General features: G+C 38.3%; 2 protein-coding genes across 5 annotated transcripts in view; one reads left to right on the forward strand and one right to left on the reverse strand.

Moving 5' to 3' along the window:
• Positions 1-4891, forward strand: part of LOC107746928 (low-density lipoprotein receptor class A domain-containing protein 4-like) — a 92504-nt gene extending 87613 nt beyond the window's left edge. For both annotated transcript variants that reach the window (XM_016561279.1, XM_016561280.1), the window contains 3 exons: positions 2534-2688; positions 3037-3090; positions 4248-4891. In XM_016561279.1, the coding sequence (XP_016416765.1) occupies positions 2534-2688; positions 3037-3090; positions 4248-4778 (740 nt within the window). In that variant the 3' untranslated portion in view covers positions 4779-4891. The remainder of the gene's footprint in view (positions 1-2533; positions 2689-3036; positions 3091-4247) is intronic.
• A 6126-nt stretch (positions 4892-11017) lies between these two features.
• LOC107746929 (uncharacterized protein C18orf19 homolog A-like) overlaps positions 11018-13019 on the reverse strand; it is a 9735-nt gene continuing 7733 nt past the window's right edge. For all 3 annotated transcript variants that reach the window (XM_016561282.1, XM_016561283.1, XM_016561281.1), the window contains exon 5: positions 11018-12175. In XM_016561282.1, the coding sequence (XP_016416768.1) occupies positions 11909-12175 (267 nt within the window). In that variant the 3' untranslated portion in view covers positions 11018-11908. The remainder of the gene's footprint in view (positions 12176-13019) is intronic.

Genomic DNA, 13019 nt, shown 5'->3' on the forward strand with positions numbered 1-13019 from the left:
GGTACAGGCGTCAATTGTTTAACTGGCAAAACATTCAAAAGGTGCCTTTCTAAAAAAAATTTGAGTGAGCAAAAAACTCTGAGCGACATCAGATTACACGAAATAGTACAACCTGTTGAATGGACTGTACACCTGTACCTCACAGCCTTTTCATTCGAGTCCACCCTGACTACAGTCCATTTTTACCGCATTAGATGACATCACCCTTTGTTTGGATCAGAACAGGCCATTTCTAAGGAGGACAGAGTGAGGCTACTCTGCTAAGAAAACTGTTACAGTGGTTTACAGCAACAGTGGACAGTCCTGGATGGAGGAAAGGTGCTTGAGTGGTGCCTGGTACTCTAGGTTGGCTGAGATTACAATCCTAGTGTCTCGGAGGTTGAGATGTGTAAGTTACATGTTCACCCCACCCCATCCCCCTCCATCTACCACCAGTTGTCTGTCTCTTGGAGTTGGTCCAGGCCGTAATCCGGTTATGGGCAGCAGATTTGGGCTGTTTTATCTCCTGTGCTGGGTTAACTCCTGGGATGCGTCTGGTCTCTGGTCCTCTCCTACAAGCCCTCAACAGATGGGGCCTTGTCTTGCAAGCACTCACTCCAGAGGAGCCGTGGCAAAGAGCCAGCTCCAACGCAGCTTATTTAACAGTGTCACTACATGGCCCAACTGCATCCTGAGTACGGCCTTGTTCTTGTAGAGAGAAAGTGGCCATGATGGAAAGGTCAGAAACTAAAGTTCGAGACGGCTCACCCAACAAACCTACTGGCTTGACAAAACTGGCTTTCAGTAGAGATGAGTCAGGATGGTTGACTAGTCATCCAACAGCCGACAAACTATTGTGGTTGATTGATTCATTTTATTTTCAGTACCAGTACTTTAAAGTCGCAATGAAATGGGAGTAGTGACAGATCTTTTCTTCTGTATTGTGATGTTTATCCGAATGTTACGGATTATCAAAAAAGAAAAAATGTAGAGCAAGGATTCGGTTTAATGCATCGGTTGGTGATTGGATTGTGAGAGGTGGACGTTGCACTCAAAAGTGGCGGCAGATAAGCTTGCAGAGGCAGGTTTATGTGGACCGAATGATCGGAGAACTCCAGCATACATCACCAGAGAGAAGTCTGACGTTTTCACCAGAAGATCCAGTTATGAAGTTATGAGGTCAATTTAAAAAAAAAAAAAAAGAAAAAGAAACATATATGGATGAAATGTTCACAATAAGATATATACCATGCATTTGGAAAATATATAGAGTGAATTTTCATTGCATGAGGATGAATTTGAATTTGTAGCTTCCGGGAGAAGACCATCAAAGCACACATTTTATTCAGATCTTCTTTCCTGCGTAAAACAAGGTCCGCTGTGTGTTGCTGATGTCATAGCCGTATGTTTGAAAATGATTACCCTTAACGTTAGTGTAGATTGTGTTAGACAGCTGATGGTGTTTACTTCAGTGTCGCAGCTTTGCAGCAGTTTTTCTATTGCCTCGAAACCTTCATGTGTCAGATGGAATTGTCTGGGTTACTCAGTGGGCAGCAGGGCTAACAAGATTTCTCTGAACATATGTGTGGCACATATCAACATGTTTTCATGTGACTGGAGAACACGTCCGTATTGTGGTCTGCAGGAGGTTAAAAGAGAGGTCTACCCTGTTTGTAACAACATGCCTGATCGTTTTTCACAAGGATCTCTAAAACAATGATGAGTAGACTGTCATGTTCATTCAGGCATTCCTTTGAAAGGATTCTCGATACATGCTCCCCTGAGATGAGGAAGTATGACGAGATTAACATAAAGAATGAATTCCTTCCTTTGATTAAGTGAGATCGAACCATGACACAATCAGTATATGAAACAGTTTTATGAAATCAGAGCTGTGGCCTAGCAGTTAGCGCACAGACGTATTGAGCTGTGCTGCTTATGCAGCCAGTGCTTGTTAAAATCCAGCTCACATTAGTAATAAAAATGACCCCAAAGCTCTCTCGTTTCTCTTTTTCTCCATTCTTGACTTGATGTAGGTCAGAAAAGCCATTTGAAACGTCATGTTATCACATTTTTGCGGATTAGTCTGTTCTGTTGTGTCACTTTTTAAGTCTGATTTTGGTCTCAGTTGTGTTCACGTTACTGCCCCCTGGTGGTAAGAATGAAGAACATGATGGGTTTGCTGTCATTACTTATTCATAAGCAACTGTCTAGCTTGCCTCTCTGTTATTCCTGAAAGCTCACAAATCAATTACCATTTTTAATGAACCATAACCCCTAAAAGTGAAAAAAAAAAAACTGTTTATGCTGCAAACATGAATGATATCTGGTCAAACAATGAGCATTTTTGAGCTTAGGTGTGGTATTAATCATTTTAAGCATCCAAGCATATTATTTTCAAATAAAACAAGCAATAAAAAAAACCATAGCAGTGAGTTTTGCACAGGGAAGCACCACTAATTTTTATTGAAAATGTAAAAATGTCGCAACTTCTGCAGCTCTGTGAATGTGTGAAATATGCTAATGGTTTTCTCTCTGTTTTCTTGTCTTGCAGCTGAACTGGAGTTTGTTCAGATAATAATCATAATTGTGGTGATGACTGTAATGGTAGTTGTGATCATCTGTTTGCTGAACCACTATCGGCTGTCGGCCTGGGCCTTCCTCACACGCCACAGCCAGGCCCGTCAACAAGAGGAGGGCATGCAGCCGGTAAGCGCGCGTGTGTGTGTGTGTGTGTGTGTTTGATTCTCCAGTCACCATGTGTGTCCTGTCTGTGTGCGCTCTGAGTGGGGGTAGAGTTCCTGTTCTTTTGTTTGCTCACACAGTTTCTACAGCTGCATGTTTAGAGGCCACAAGACTAACCAGCGGTCTTGAATTAATAATGCATGATATTAATGTATTCTAGTGTTTACTGCATGTGAATTTAGATCAACTTTTCTGATGCCTGGAGCGAATTAGATATTTTTTTTTCTACCCAAACTTAAAACTCGAATGCATTGATGTTATGTCTTGTTCATAATGCATGACTCACACCGGCCTCTCTTTTCTGTATCATAGGACGGCTGTGCATGGCCAACAGATAGTTTGGTGACGCAACAAGGAGCCACTGAGGTTAGTTAACTGACATGACCTATTATTCAACCTTTCTGCAAAATATTATTCATTGCTTTTATGTTTTACTGTCAAGTTTATGGCTGGGCAACATAGCTAAGAGCTAATAGCACGAAACTCACAATATGTTTTCGCCCTTTAAAGGACAATCAATATATTTCAACATTTATGCTCTGAAATTACTATATGTACACTAAATAAACACAATGATATCCTTTTTGCTATGTACAACAATAGGTAACAGTGCATAGTAATAAAGAGCCATATTATTTACTTATATGAAATGTTACTAAATGTACATTACTGTTCAAAGGTTTGGGGTCTAAAGTTAATACTATTATTCAGCAAGGATGCATGAACTTTCTATCGACCAAAGAATCCAGAAAAAAATGTATTACAGTTTCCACAAAAATATGAAGCATATGAAAAAATATTTCTGACATTGATAATAATAGTCATGTTTCTGGAGAAGCAAATCAGAATATTAGTATGATTTCTGAAGGATCATGTGACACTGAAGACTGGAGTAATGATGCTGAAAATTCAGCTTTGATCACAGGAATAAATTACGTTTTACAATATATTAACATAGAAAACAGTTATTTTAAATTTTAAAAATATTGCTGTTTTTACTGTATTTTTGGTCAAAGAAATTCTGTACTTTTAAACTATTCATCAGAAAATCCTGAAAAATTTATCACAGTTTCCACCAAAATATGAGGCAGCACAACTGTTTTCAACATTGATCATAATCATAAATGTTTCTTGAGCAGCAAACAGCAAATCAGAATGATTTCTGAAGGATCATGTGACACTGAAGACTGGAGTAATGATGCTGAAAATTCAGCTTTGATCACAGGAATAAATGCATTTTACAATATATTGAAATAGAAAACTTTTAAATTGTAAAAAATATTTCAAAATATTACTGATTTTACTGTATTTTTGGTCAAATAAATGCATCCTTGAGGCACATCTTTCAAAAACATAAAAAAAATCCGAAACTTTCAAACAGTATTGTATATTGATTGTATTATTAACTAATTCTATAATTAGCCTGGCTGCATGTTTGCATAGACCTCGTTTGAATTGTTTATTGTTTTTTATTCTTGGGTTAATTTCTAATAAGGTTTATTTTCTTCCATCTCTATGTTCAGGTGATGTATGGGCCACGGAGCGGAGAGCGCTTCAACCCACCTTCATTTATGCAAAGGGACCGATTCAGCCGCTTCCAGCCCACCTACCCATACCTGCAGCAGGACATCCACTTGCCGCCCACTATCTGCCTGTCAGACGGCGAGGAGCTGCCGCCCTACAAAGGCCCCTGTACCCTGCAGCTCAGAGACCCCGAGCAGCAGCTCGAGCTGAGCCGTGCGTCTGTGCGCGCGCCCCCCAACCGGACCATTTTCGACAGCGACCTGATAGACGTTTACGTGCACGGAGGCGGCCCACGGCCCCCGAGCAGCAACTCTGGCAAGAGTGCCTCGAACTCGCACGTGGAGGAGCCGCCGCCCACCTATAGCGAGGTGATGGGTCAGACGTACCCAGGCTCCGCCTCCTTCCTGCACCAGCACAGCAATAACACACCACCCTCTAACCAGAGGACAGCCAGCCCCTCCGCCCAGCCTGGCGCAAGCACAACCCTGTTCGTCAAGGTTAAGGACAGCCGGCGCGACAAACCCGTGTGACTAGGACACACCTGCAGAGGGCAGTAGAGAGCGCATGTGCTCTTTGGTACTTCCTCCTGGACCTAAAGGGGACCTAAACGCTCCCCTTGCACAATTTGAATCGAAAATTGAGGAACCAAGTACACAAAGTTTATTTTTTGTTTTTTTTTTTGGTTAGGACGGCTGTGCATGGCCAACAGATAGTTTGGTGACGCAACAAGGAGCCACTGAGGTTAGTTAACTGACATGACCTATTATTCAACCTTTCTGCAAATATTATTCATTGCTTTTATGTTTTACTGTCAAGTTTATGGCTGGGCAACATAGCTAAGAGCTAATAGCACGAAACTCACAATATGTTTTCGCCCTTTAAAGGACAATCAATATATTTCAACATTTATGCTCTGAAATTACTATATGTACACTAAATAAACACAATATCCTTTTTGCTATGTACAACAATAGGTAACAGTGCATAGTAATAAAGAGCCATATTATTTACTTATATGAAATGTTACTAAATGTACATTACTGTTCAAAGGTTTGGGGTCTAAAGTTAATACTATTATTCAGCAAGGATGCATGAACTTTCTATCGACCAAAGAATCCAGAAAAAAATGTATTACAGTTTCCACAAAAATATGAAGCATATGAAAAAATATTTCTGACATTGATAATAATAGTCATGTTTCTGGAGAAGCAAATCAGAATATTAGTATGATTTCTGAAGGATCATGTGACACTGAAGACTGGAGTAATGATGCTGAAAATTCAGCTTTGATCACAGGAATAAATTACGTTTTACAATATATTAACATAGAAAACAGTTATTTTAAATTTTAAAAATATTGCTGTTTTTACTGTATTTTTGGTCAAAGAAATTCTGTACTTTTAAACTATTCATCAGAAAATCCTGAAAAATTTATCACAGTTTCCACCAAAATATGAGGCAGCACAACTGTTTTCAACATTGATCATAATCATAAATGTTTCTTGAGCAGCAAACAGCAAATCAGAATGATTTCTGAAGGATCATGTGACACTGAAGACTGGAGTAATGATGCTGAAAATTCAGCTTTGATCACAGGAATAAATGCATTTTACAATATATTGAAATAGAAAACTTTTAAATTGTAAAAAATATTTCAAAATATTACTGATTTTACTGTAAATAAATGCATCCTTGAGGCACATCTTTCAAAAACATTAAAAAAATCAGAAACTTTCAAACAGTATTGTATATTGATTGTATTATTAACTAATTCTATAATTAGCCTGGCTGCATGTTTGCATAGACCTCGTTTGAATTGTTTATTGTTTTTTATTCTTGGGTTAATTTCTAATAAGGTTTATTTTCTTCCATCTCTATGTTCAGGTGATGTATGGGCCACGGAGCGGAGAGCGCTTCAACCCACCTTCATTTATGCAAAGGGACCGATTCAGCCGCTTCCAGCCCACCTACCCATACCTGCAGCAGGACATCCACTTGCCGCCCACTATCTGCCTGTCAGACGGCGAGGAGCTGCCGCCCTACAAAGGCCCCTGCTGACCAAGAGATATTGGCATGGATATCTGCGGATGGAAGTCACGACACACACGCCACTTTCATCCTGTCAAGTAGCACTTTAAACTTGCATCACTTCAGCATTGTCATGGGGTCAAAGTGCAAGGGAATCATGGGAACTGTAGTCTTATGCACATCCTGTCCCCTTCTGAGCGAGTGTGTCACATCTCATACAGTTTGTTTTCCACTAAAAAAAGCATGCATATAGTTTTGTTTCCAGTTATCCATACTATACTTTAGTTCACGATCATATATGGATCTCATATTTTATCTTTTACTCTCCTCTCCTGGAATGCCGTTTTATTCCGAGGCAGCACAGGAACACACTTTTATCTCTTTATTATTTGTCATCAGTATTTATATCAGTTCAAACCAAACGTGTACCAGTCGTGACGAGGTACATCCCCCTTTTTCTTTCTTCATTTGAAGTCGTATTCAATCACACGGCACACTTTGGAAGGCTTTCAGACGTGTTGATTGTGTTTTTGATCACACCTGAGCTTTGTTAAACCATCGTTCTTTGGCCTTCCCTTTAGAAAGTCCCATAGAAAACCTATTTATCAACTAGCTATTTATTAAAGTGACCAGTTTGAGAGCATATTTAGTCAAAGTGGACTAAAAAAGCGCCACTTTCCTTTCTAAAATAGGCTTTTATATGACCTTTTCCCCCCTTGAATAGCAAGACTCTCCTGTCGCCCATCCGCTTCGGCTCTGAAAGCTTGGCTTCCCGTCATTGGCTCTGCTTCCCGTCACTCATTCTGACCGCGCAGTTTGAGTTCGTACTGTATTGCTGCTGCCGCTGCTGCTGCTGCTACCGCTACTGCTGCTGTTGTCCGTTCGTTATGTAGGCCTATGTCCGCTTCCCCATTACTTTATATTCGCATATCAACCCGAGACATAGATGTTCGTTCTTCGTTTTGGTTTTTCGTTAACATTAGCGTGTTTTCGCCACCATAGTCGTGCTAGGAAAACGAACCCAAATGTGTTTTTTTGTTACGTTTGCAGCCGAGAGGTTTGCATGTTACTATTTACACGAGCAAATTCGGTGCCTAACAGTCATGTTTAAGCAGACATAGAAACCCACTTGCACTCAAAAGTCCCCACCTTTGTTGTGCCTCACTTCCTATGGTGCTTCTTTCAGTAGTCGGACTCTGTTTATTTGTACGGTGCTGTATATAACTTGAATATATTATGCACATATCCTACCCAATGGGTAGAAAACCACAAGAAAGCATTGTTAATACTGTAATATAATGTATAGATAATATTAAAAAGAAAACTTTAACACGGTGGCATCAAGTTTTTGTGACTGCCTTCAATTGTGCTTTGTCTTTTTTTGTAAAAACAGAGTAAAGTTTGCAAAGAGAAATGCTACAGTATGGTCACAGAAATACAAAATGACGACTTCTATCTATTTTTTCCTATACAGTAAATGCAAATCTGTTATGTGCTGAAACAAATGTTCTGATTATAAGGCAGTTATATAAAGGATAACTAGCTGCTGCTTTTGTAACTTCCAGAGAACGAATTATAAATGCCAGCGCTGGTCATTTTATTTATTGGAGTTTATTTTGTGACTGCTAGCTGTTTGGACGTGTAATAATCACCACGCAGAACAATAGCGTCATTGTACCTCGATTGTCGACTTTTGGGCTCCCACGCGGCCTTTTCTCCGACCCGGGACAAGGTTTAGTGGTTCATATCAAAACGCAGCTCAGGGTGAGGCTTTATCGGCTCGGTGGGACGTCCGTGGCAAACGGTTAACATTCTGTTGTTGTTTTTATGCACATAATCGAGTTGTGTGGAATATAAAAGAGCATCAAATGAGGAAAATCCGGCCCATAGCTGATCGTTATTGCACGTTCATGTTGTCATTATTTCCTCGGCATAGCAGTCTGGTTCCGAGCTCTCCTCTCCAGAAACACGCGCTTCAATGGATGACTGACTGAAGACTTGTGTGGGTGAGTTCAGCATCTCGGGCCGTGGATCTGGAATTTCCCGCCAATCCACAGCAACGTTCTTCATCGGGCTTGAGCGAGAACACATCACAGGACTCTACGACCTATATTGTGGACTACAATTTTTTTTATATATATATATAAGAAGATACAGTTCAGTGAGCGAGGAACGCTGCTGTCCTTACGCCTTTTTAATTTTATTTTTTTTGTTCTATTTAATTGTGATGTCAGCGGTTTTCAGTTTGAGGTCTGTTAATTGCAATACTTTTACAAGAAAAAGGTGACTAAAAACCCACTGAAAAAAAATCATAAAAAATAAATACAAACAATAAAACCATTGCTCAAAGATACTGTTGTAGTCCCTCATGAAACGATTCCACGCTTGTTCTTTCGCTGTCATCAAATGGCTAGACAGAGCAATTAAAGTTGAGGAAAAGAACCAGAGAACGAGTCTCTTTTGTGCTTTGTGTTTGTCGTTATGTTGTGCTCCTCAAGGTGAAGTGAACTACAGCCTGCCTTTAAATAAATAATAATAAAAAATTTAAAGCGGGGCTGGAAAAGCTACTTCAATTCAAGACAAGTCAGGTTACCCTTAGAAAGTATTTTGCTACATTTTTCTGTACAGTTTGGATTTTGCATTGAAGGAAGTAATTTTTTAAAACATTTATAATGTCAGATTTCACAGCTGCTTCATTCTGAATTAACCCATTTTTACTATAGTCAGAGTAAGGTATAGGAGAGCATAAGATTCACTTGCTCTGGACGGATATCATAGCTTCAATGGATGACTGACTGAAGACTTGTGTGGGTGAGTTCAGCATCTCGGGCCGTGGATCTGGAATTTCCCGCCAATCCACAGCAACGTTCTTCATCGGGTTTGAGCGAGAACACATCACAGGACTCTACAACCTATATTGTGGACTACAATTTTTTTTATATATATATATAAGAAGATACAGTTCAGTGAGCGAGGAACGTTGCTGTCCTTACGCCTTTTTAATTTTATTTTTTTTGTTCTATTTAATTGTGATGTCAGCGGTTTTCAGTTTGAGGTCTGTTAATTGCAATACTTTTACAAGAAAAAGGTGACTAAAAACCCACTGAAAAAAAATCATAAAAAATAAATACAAACAATAAAACCATTGCTCAAAGATACTGTTGTAGTCCCTCATGAAACGATTCCACGCTTGTTCTTTCGCTGTCATCAAATGGCTAGACAGAGCAATTAAAGTTGAGGAAAAGAACCAGAGAACGAGTCTCTTTTGTGCTTTGTGTTTGTCGTTATGTTGTGCTCCTCAAGGTGAAGTGAACTACAGCCTGCCTTTAAATAAATAATAATAAAAAATTTAAAGCGGGGCTGGAAAAGCTACTTCAATTCAAGACAAGTCAGGTTACCCTTAGAAAGTATTTTGCTACATTTTTCTGTACAGTTTGGATTTTGCATTGAAGGAAGTAATTTTTTAAAACATTTATAATGTCAGATTTCACAGCTGCTTCATTCTGAATTAACCCATTTTTACTATAGTCAGAGTAAGGTATAGGAGAGCATAAGATTCACTTGCTCTGGACGGATATCATAGATATTGGTTGCATTAATCTTTGTGGGAAAATGAATGCATCCTTTTGTTTTAAAAGTAGTAGGCATACTATTTTGAAAGCAGCTGAGCTAGTTTTACTTTTAGTTAGCCTACTCCATTGAAAAGCAGCAAATGTTGAATGACAGGTGTAGCCATGTTGGCATGTAACTTATAGGAATATAATGCATGGTTGAAATCACAGTGTAACAGTTCAGTCATGCCTTCAGTTTGAAGTCCAACATGGAAAGCCATGGGTCCTTGTTTTTGGAATAGCAGTTTTCAATTTATGAAGATTTGTGATTAACATTGTACTTAAACTGATGCACTCCATTTTTTACACTTAAAAATACTGAGTACGTATTTTCTTAATTTGTTATTAAAGATGTAGAATATCGATGGGGAGTGAGTAATAACTAGTTTTTGAAACTGATCAGTATATTTTTTCCAATATCCAATATTTTGATTGAAAAAATACTAAGTATATCTTAAAGATATAATGCTTTTTTTTGTGACAAACTTCAGTAGAGGTACATTTTATACAAGAGTATGTTCAACAAAATAGTCTTATTTAAAGGGGTCATATGATGCTGCTAAAAAGAACATTATTTTGTGTATTTGGTGTAACGAAATGTGTTTATGCAGTTTAAAGTTTAAAAAACACATTATTTTCCACATACTGTACATTATTGTTTCTCCTCTATGCCCCGCCTTTTTGAAACGCGTCGATTTTTACAAAACTAATCGGTCTGAAAAGCGAGGTGTGCTCTGATTGGCAAGAGCTTGTAACACTCTAAAGAGAAAGGAAAAAATGAAATCGCATCATATGACCCCTTTAATATTTCACATTTTTTATCATTTTTAAGCTGCTTTTTTTTAAATAAAAACTTAATTTACCATTGTCACAGGGAAATTATTTGTACAAAATAATGAAAGTAGAGTTTCATGTAAATTTTCTCAATTCACTAGCAAGAAGTTAATTATGAAATGTCAACCAACAAAAAATGACTGCACCTTTAAATTCTGATTACAGTTAACAAATGATTGTAAAATGATTTGCTGTCATTAACTGCCACGAAGAATAAATGCTTAAGAACCGTAGTCTTTCCAATAAACTAAAAGCCTTTCAAAACATTTACATTTTCAAGCCAAACTACTTCATGCTTCATGAAATAAGACAAGATGTGGTTTATCTTTTTTATTATTATTGTTGACAGCCAAGCGGAAGATCCTTCAACAGACAAAAAAGGCCTCACAATCTCATCAGACCCAAGTGCTTCACCAGCAGACACATTAACTGGTGAATAATCAGTTCAATTATTAACCTTCATTAGTTATGCAAAAAAAAAAAGCAAAAACATGTGACACTCCATAGACATGAACAACTGAAAATGAGCTCACATAAATGAAACGCATGAATATGGCAGGAATGCACTGAATTGGAAACAAGACGTAAAGACTGTTGACGATTAGCAGAGTGAATGTCAGCACTATTGCCGATTTTCTTCTGTATTACTTTTTTCCAGTATTTTAAACGATGACATAAGCTGTATTACATCTTAATGCACACTTACAGTTTCGGACCGACACCGTTTGCATTATACCAAGTTACAAACAATTCAAGATTTTACAAAACCATTTCATTTTCAGTTATGTGACAAATCTGTGTCATTTAGAATCCTTAATTTAAATAACATTTTACAAATGCAAGAATTGAAAGAGGCAGTGCTATGTTGTTATATGAACAAAGTATTACATATGTGATGTTGGACACATTACACCTGCTGTTCTCTTTAGAAAACATACTCTCACTCTCATCCGTTAAAAACACTTCAAGTAGAGTCCAAAATTTATATCCAAAACAATGGTCATAATCTTATAGTTTAGCCTATTATGTGAACAGTAAGTGTAGAGCTTACAGCCTATACTACTTTATACTGTATATGCTTAAGACACATTGCTTTCCTTAAGTATGCTATATCGTTAAATAACATGAATCTTCATGACATTATGGAGAGGGAGAGTCACTTTGTGACCTTTTGTAAGCCTATAAACCTATTCCTTCTTTTTTCGGAAAGACACTTTGTCTTTGGTTTCTTGAAGTTTTTCTGTGAACTTGTCCTTCGTTTCCTCCATCCTCTCAGATATACGATCCTTGGTCTCCTCCATTTTCCCAGAGATCCTCTCTTTGGTCTCCTCCATCTTCTCCTGCAGGTATTCCTTCACGGGTGGAGGGGTGGACATGTACCCGTGCTTCCTCAGGTACTTCACGGACAGAGACGTTCCTCCGAGAGTCACCGTGTAGCGCGCAGGTGTGGCGATCTTCAGGAGAGCAGAGAACACCAAACCAACGTCACATTAACTTGTAGAACACTCACAGTTCTTTATTGGAATCTATGGTTCCATGAAGAGCTTTTAACATCAATGGAACCTTTTCATTTCACACAAGGGTCTTAATAGTAGAAAAAGGTTCTTTAGAATATCAAAATGTTCGTCACACTAAGAAAAAAAATGTTTATTTTAAAGGGATAGTTCTTCCAAAAATGAAAATTCTGTCATTAATTACTCACCCTCATGTCGTTCCAAACCAGTAAGACTTTCGTTCATCATCAGAACACAAATTAAGATATTTTTTATGCATTCCGAGAGCTCTCTGACCCTCCATAGACAGCAAGTGTCCTTACAAGCTCAAGGCTCAGAAACGGAGCAAGAGATCGTTAAAATAATCCATGTGACATCAGGGGTTCAACCGTAATTTTACGAAGCTACGAGAATACTCTTTGTGCGCAAAGAAAACAAAAATAAAGACTTTATTCAACAATACGTCTCCTCCTTTCCAAGCGCCATCTTGGAAAGTATCACATACAGTATCGCACAGAAGTGAGTACACCCCTCACATTTTTGTAAATATTTTATTATATCTTTTCATGTGACAACACTGAAGAAATCAACGTATGTACGCGGATATGTCGTTTACGTTCAGATCAAAGCGTAAACAACGTAAACAGCGTATCTGCGTACATATGTTGCATATGTTGTTTACGTATGTGATACTCTCCAAAATGGCGCTATAGGGTGACGTGGAAGAAACGAATTGTTGAATAAAGTCATAATTTTTGTTTTCTTTGCGCACAAAAATTATTCTCGTAGCTTCATAAAATTACGG

Source organism: Sinocyclocheilus rhinocerous, unplaced genomic scaffold (assembly GCF_001515625.1).
Source record: "Sinocyclocheilus rhinocerous isolate Xijiao unplaced genomic scaffold, SAMN03320098_v1.1 scaffold2154, whole genome shotgun sequence".
Classification (NCBI taxonomy): domain Eukaryota; kingdom Metazoa; phylum Chordata; class Actinopteri; order Cypriniformes; family Cyprinidae; genus Sinocyclocheilus; species Sinocyclocheilus rhinocerous.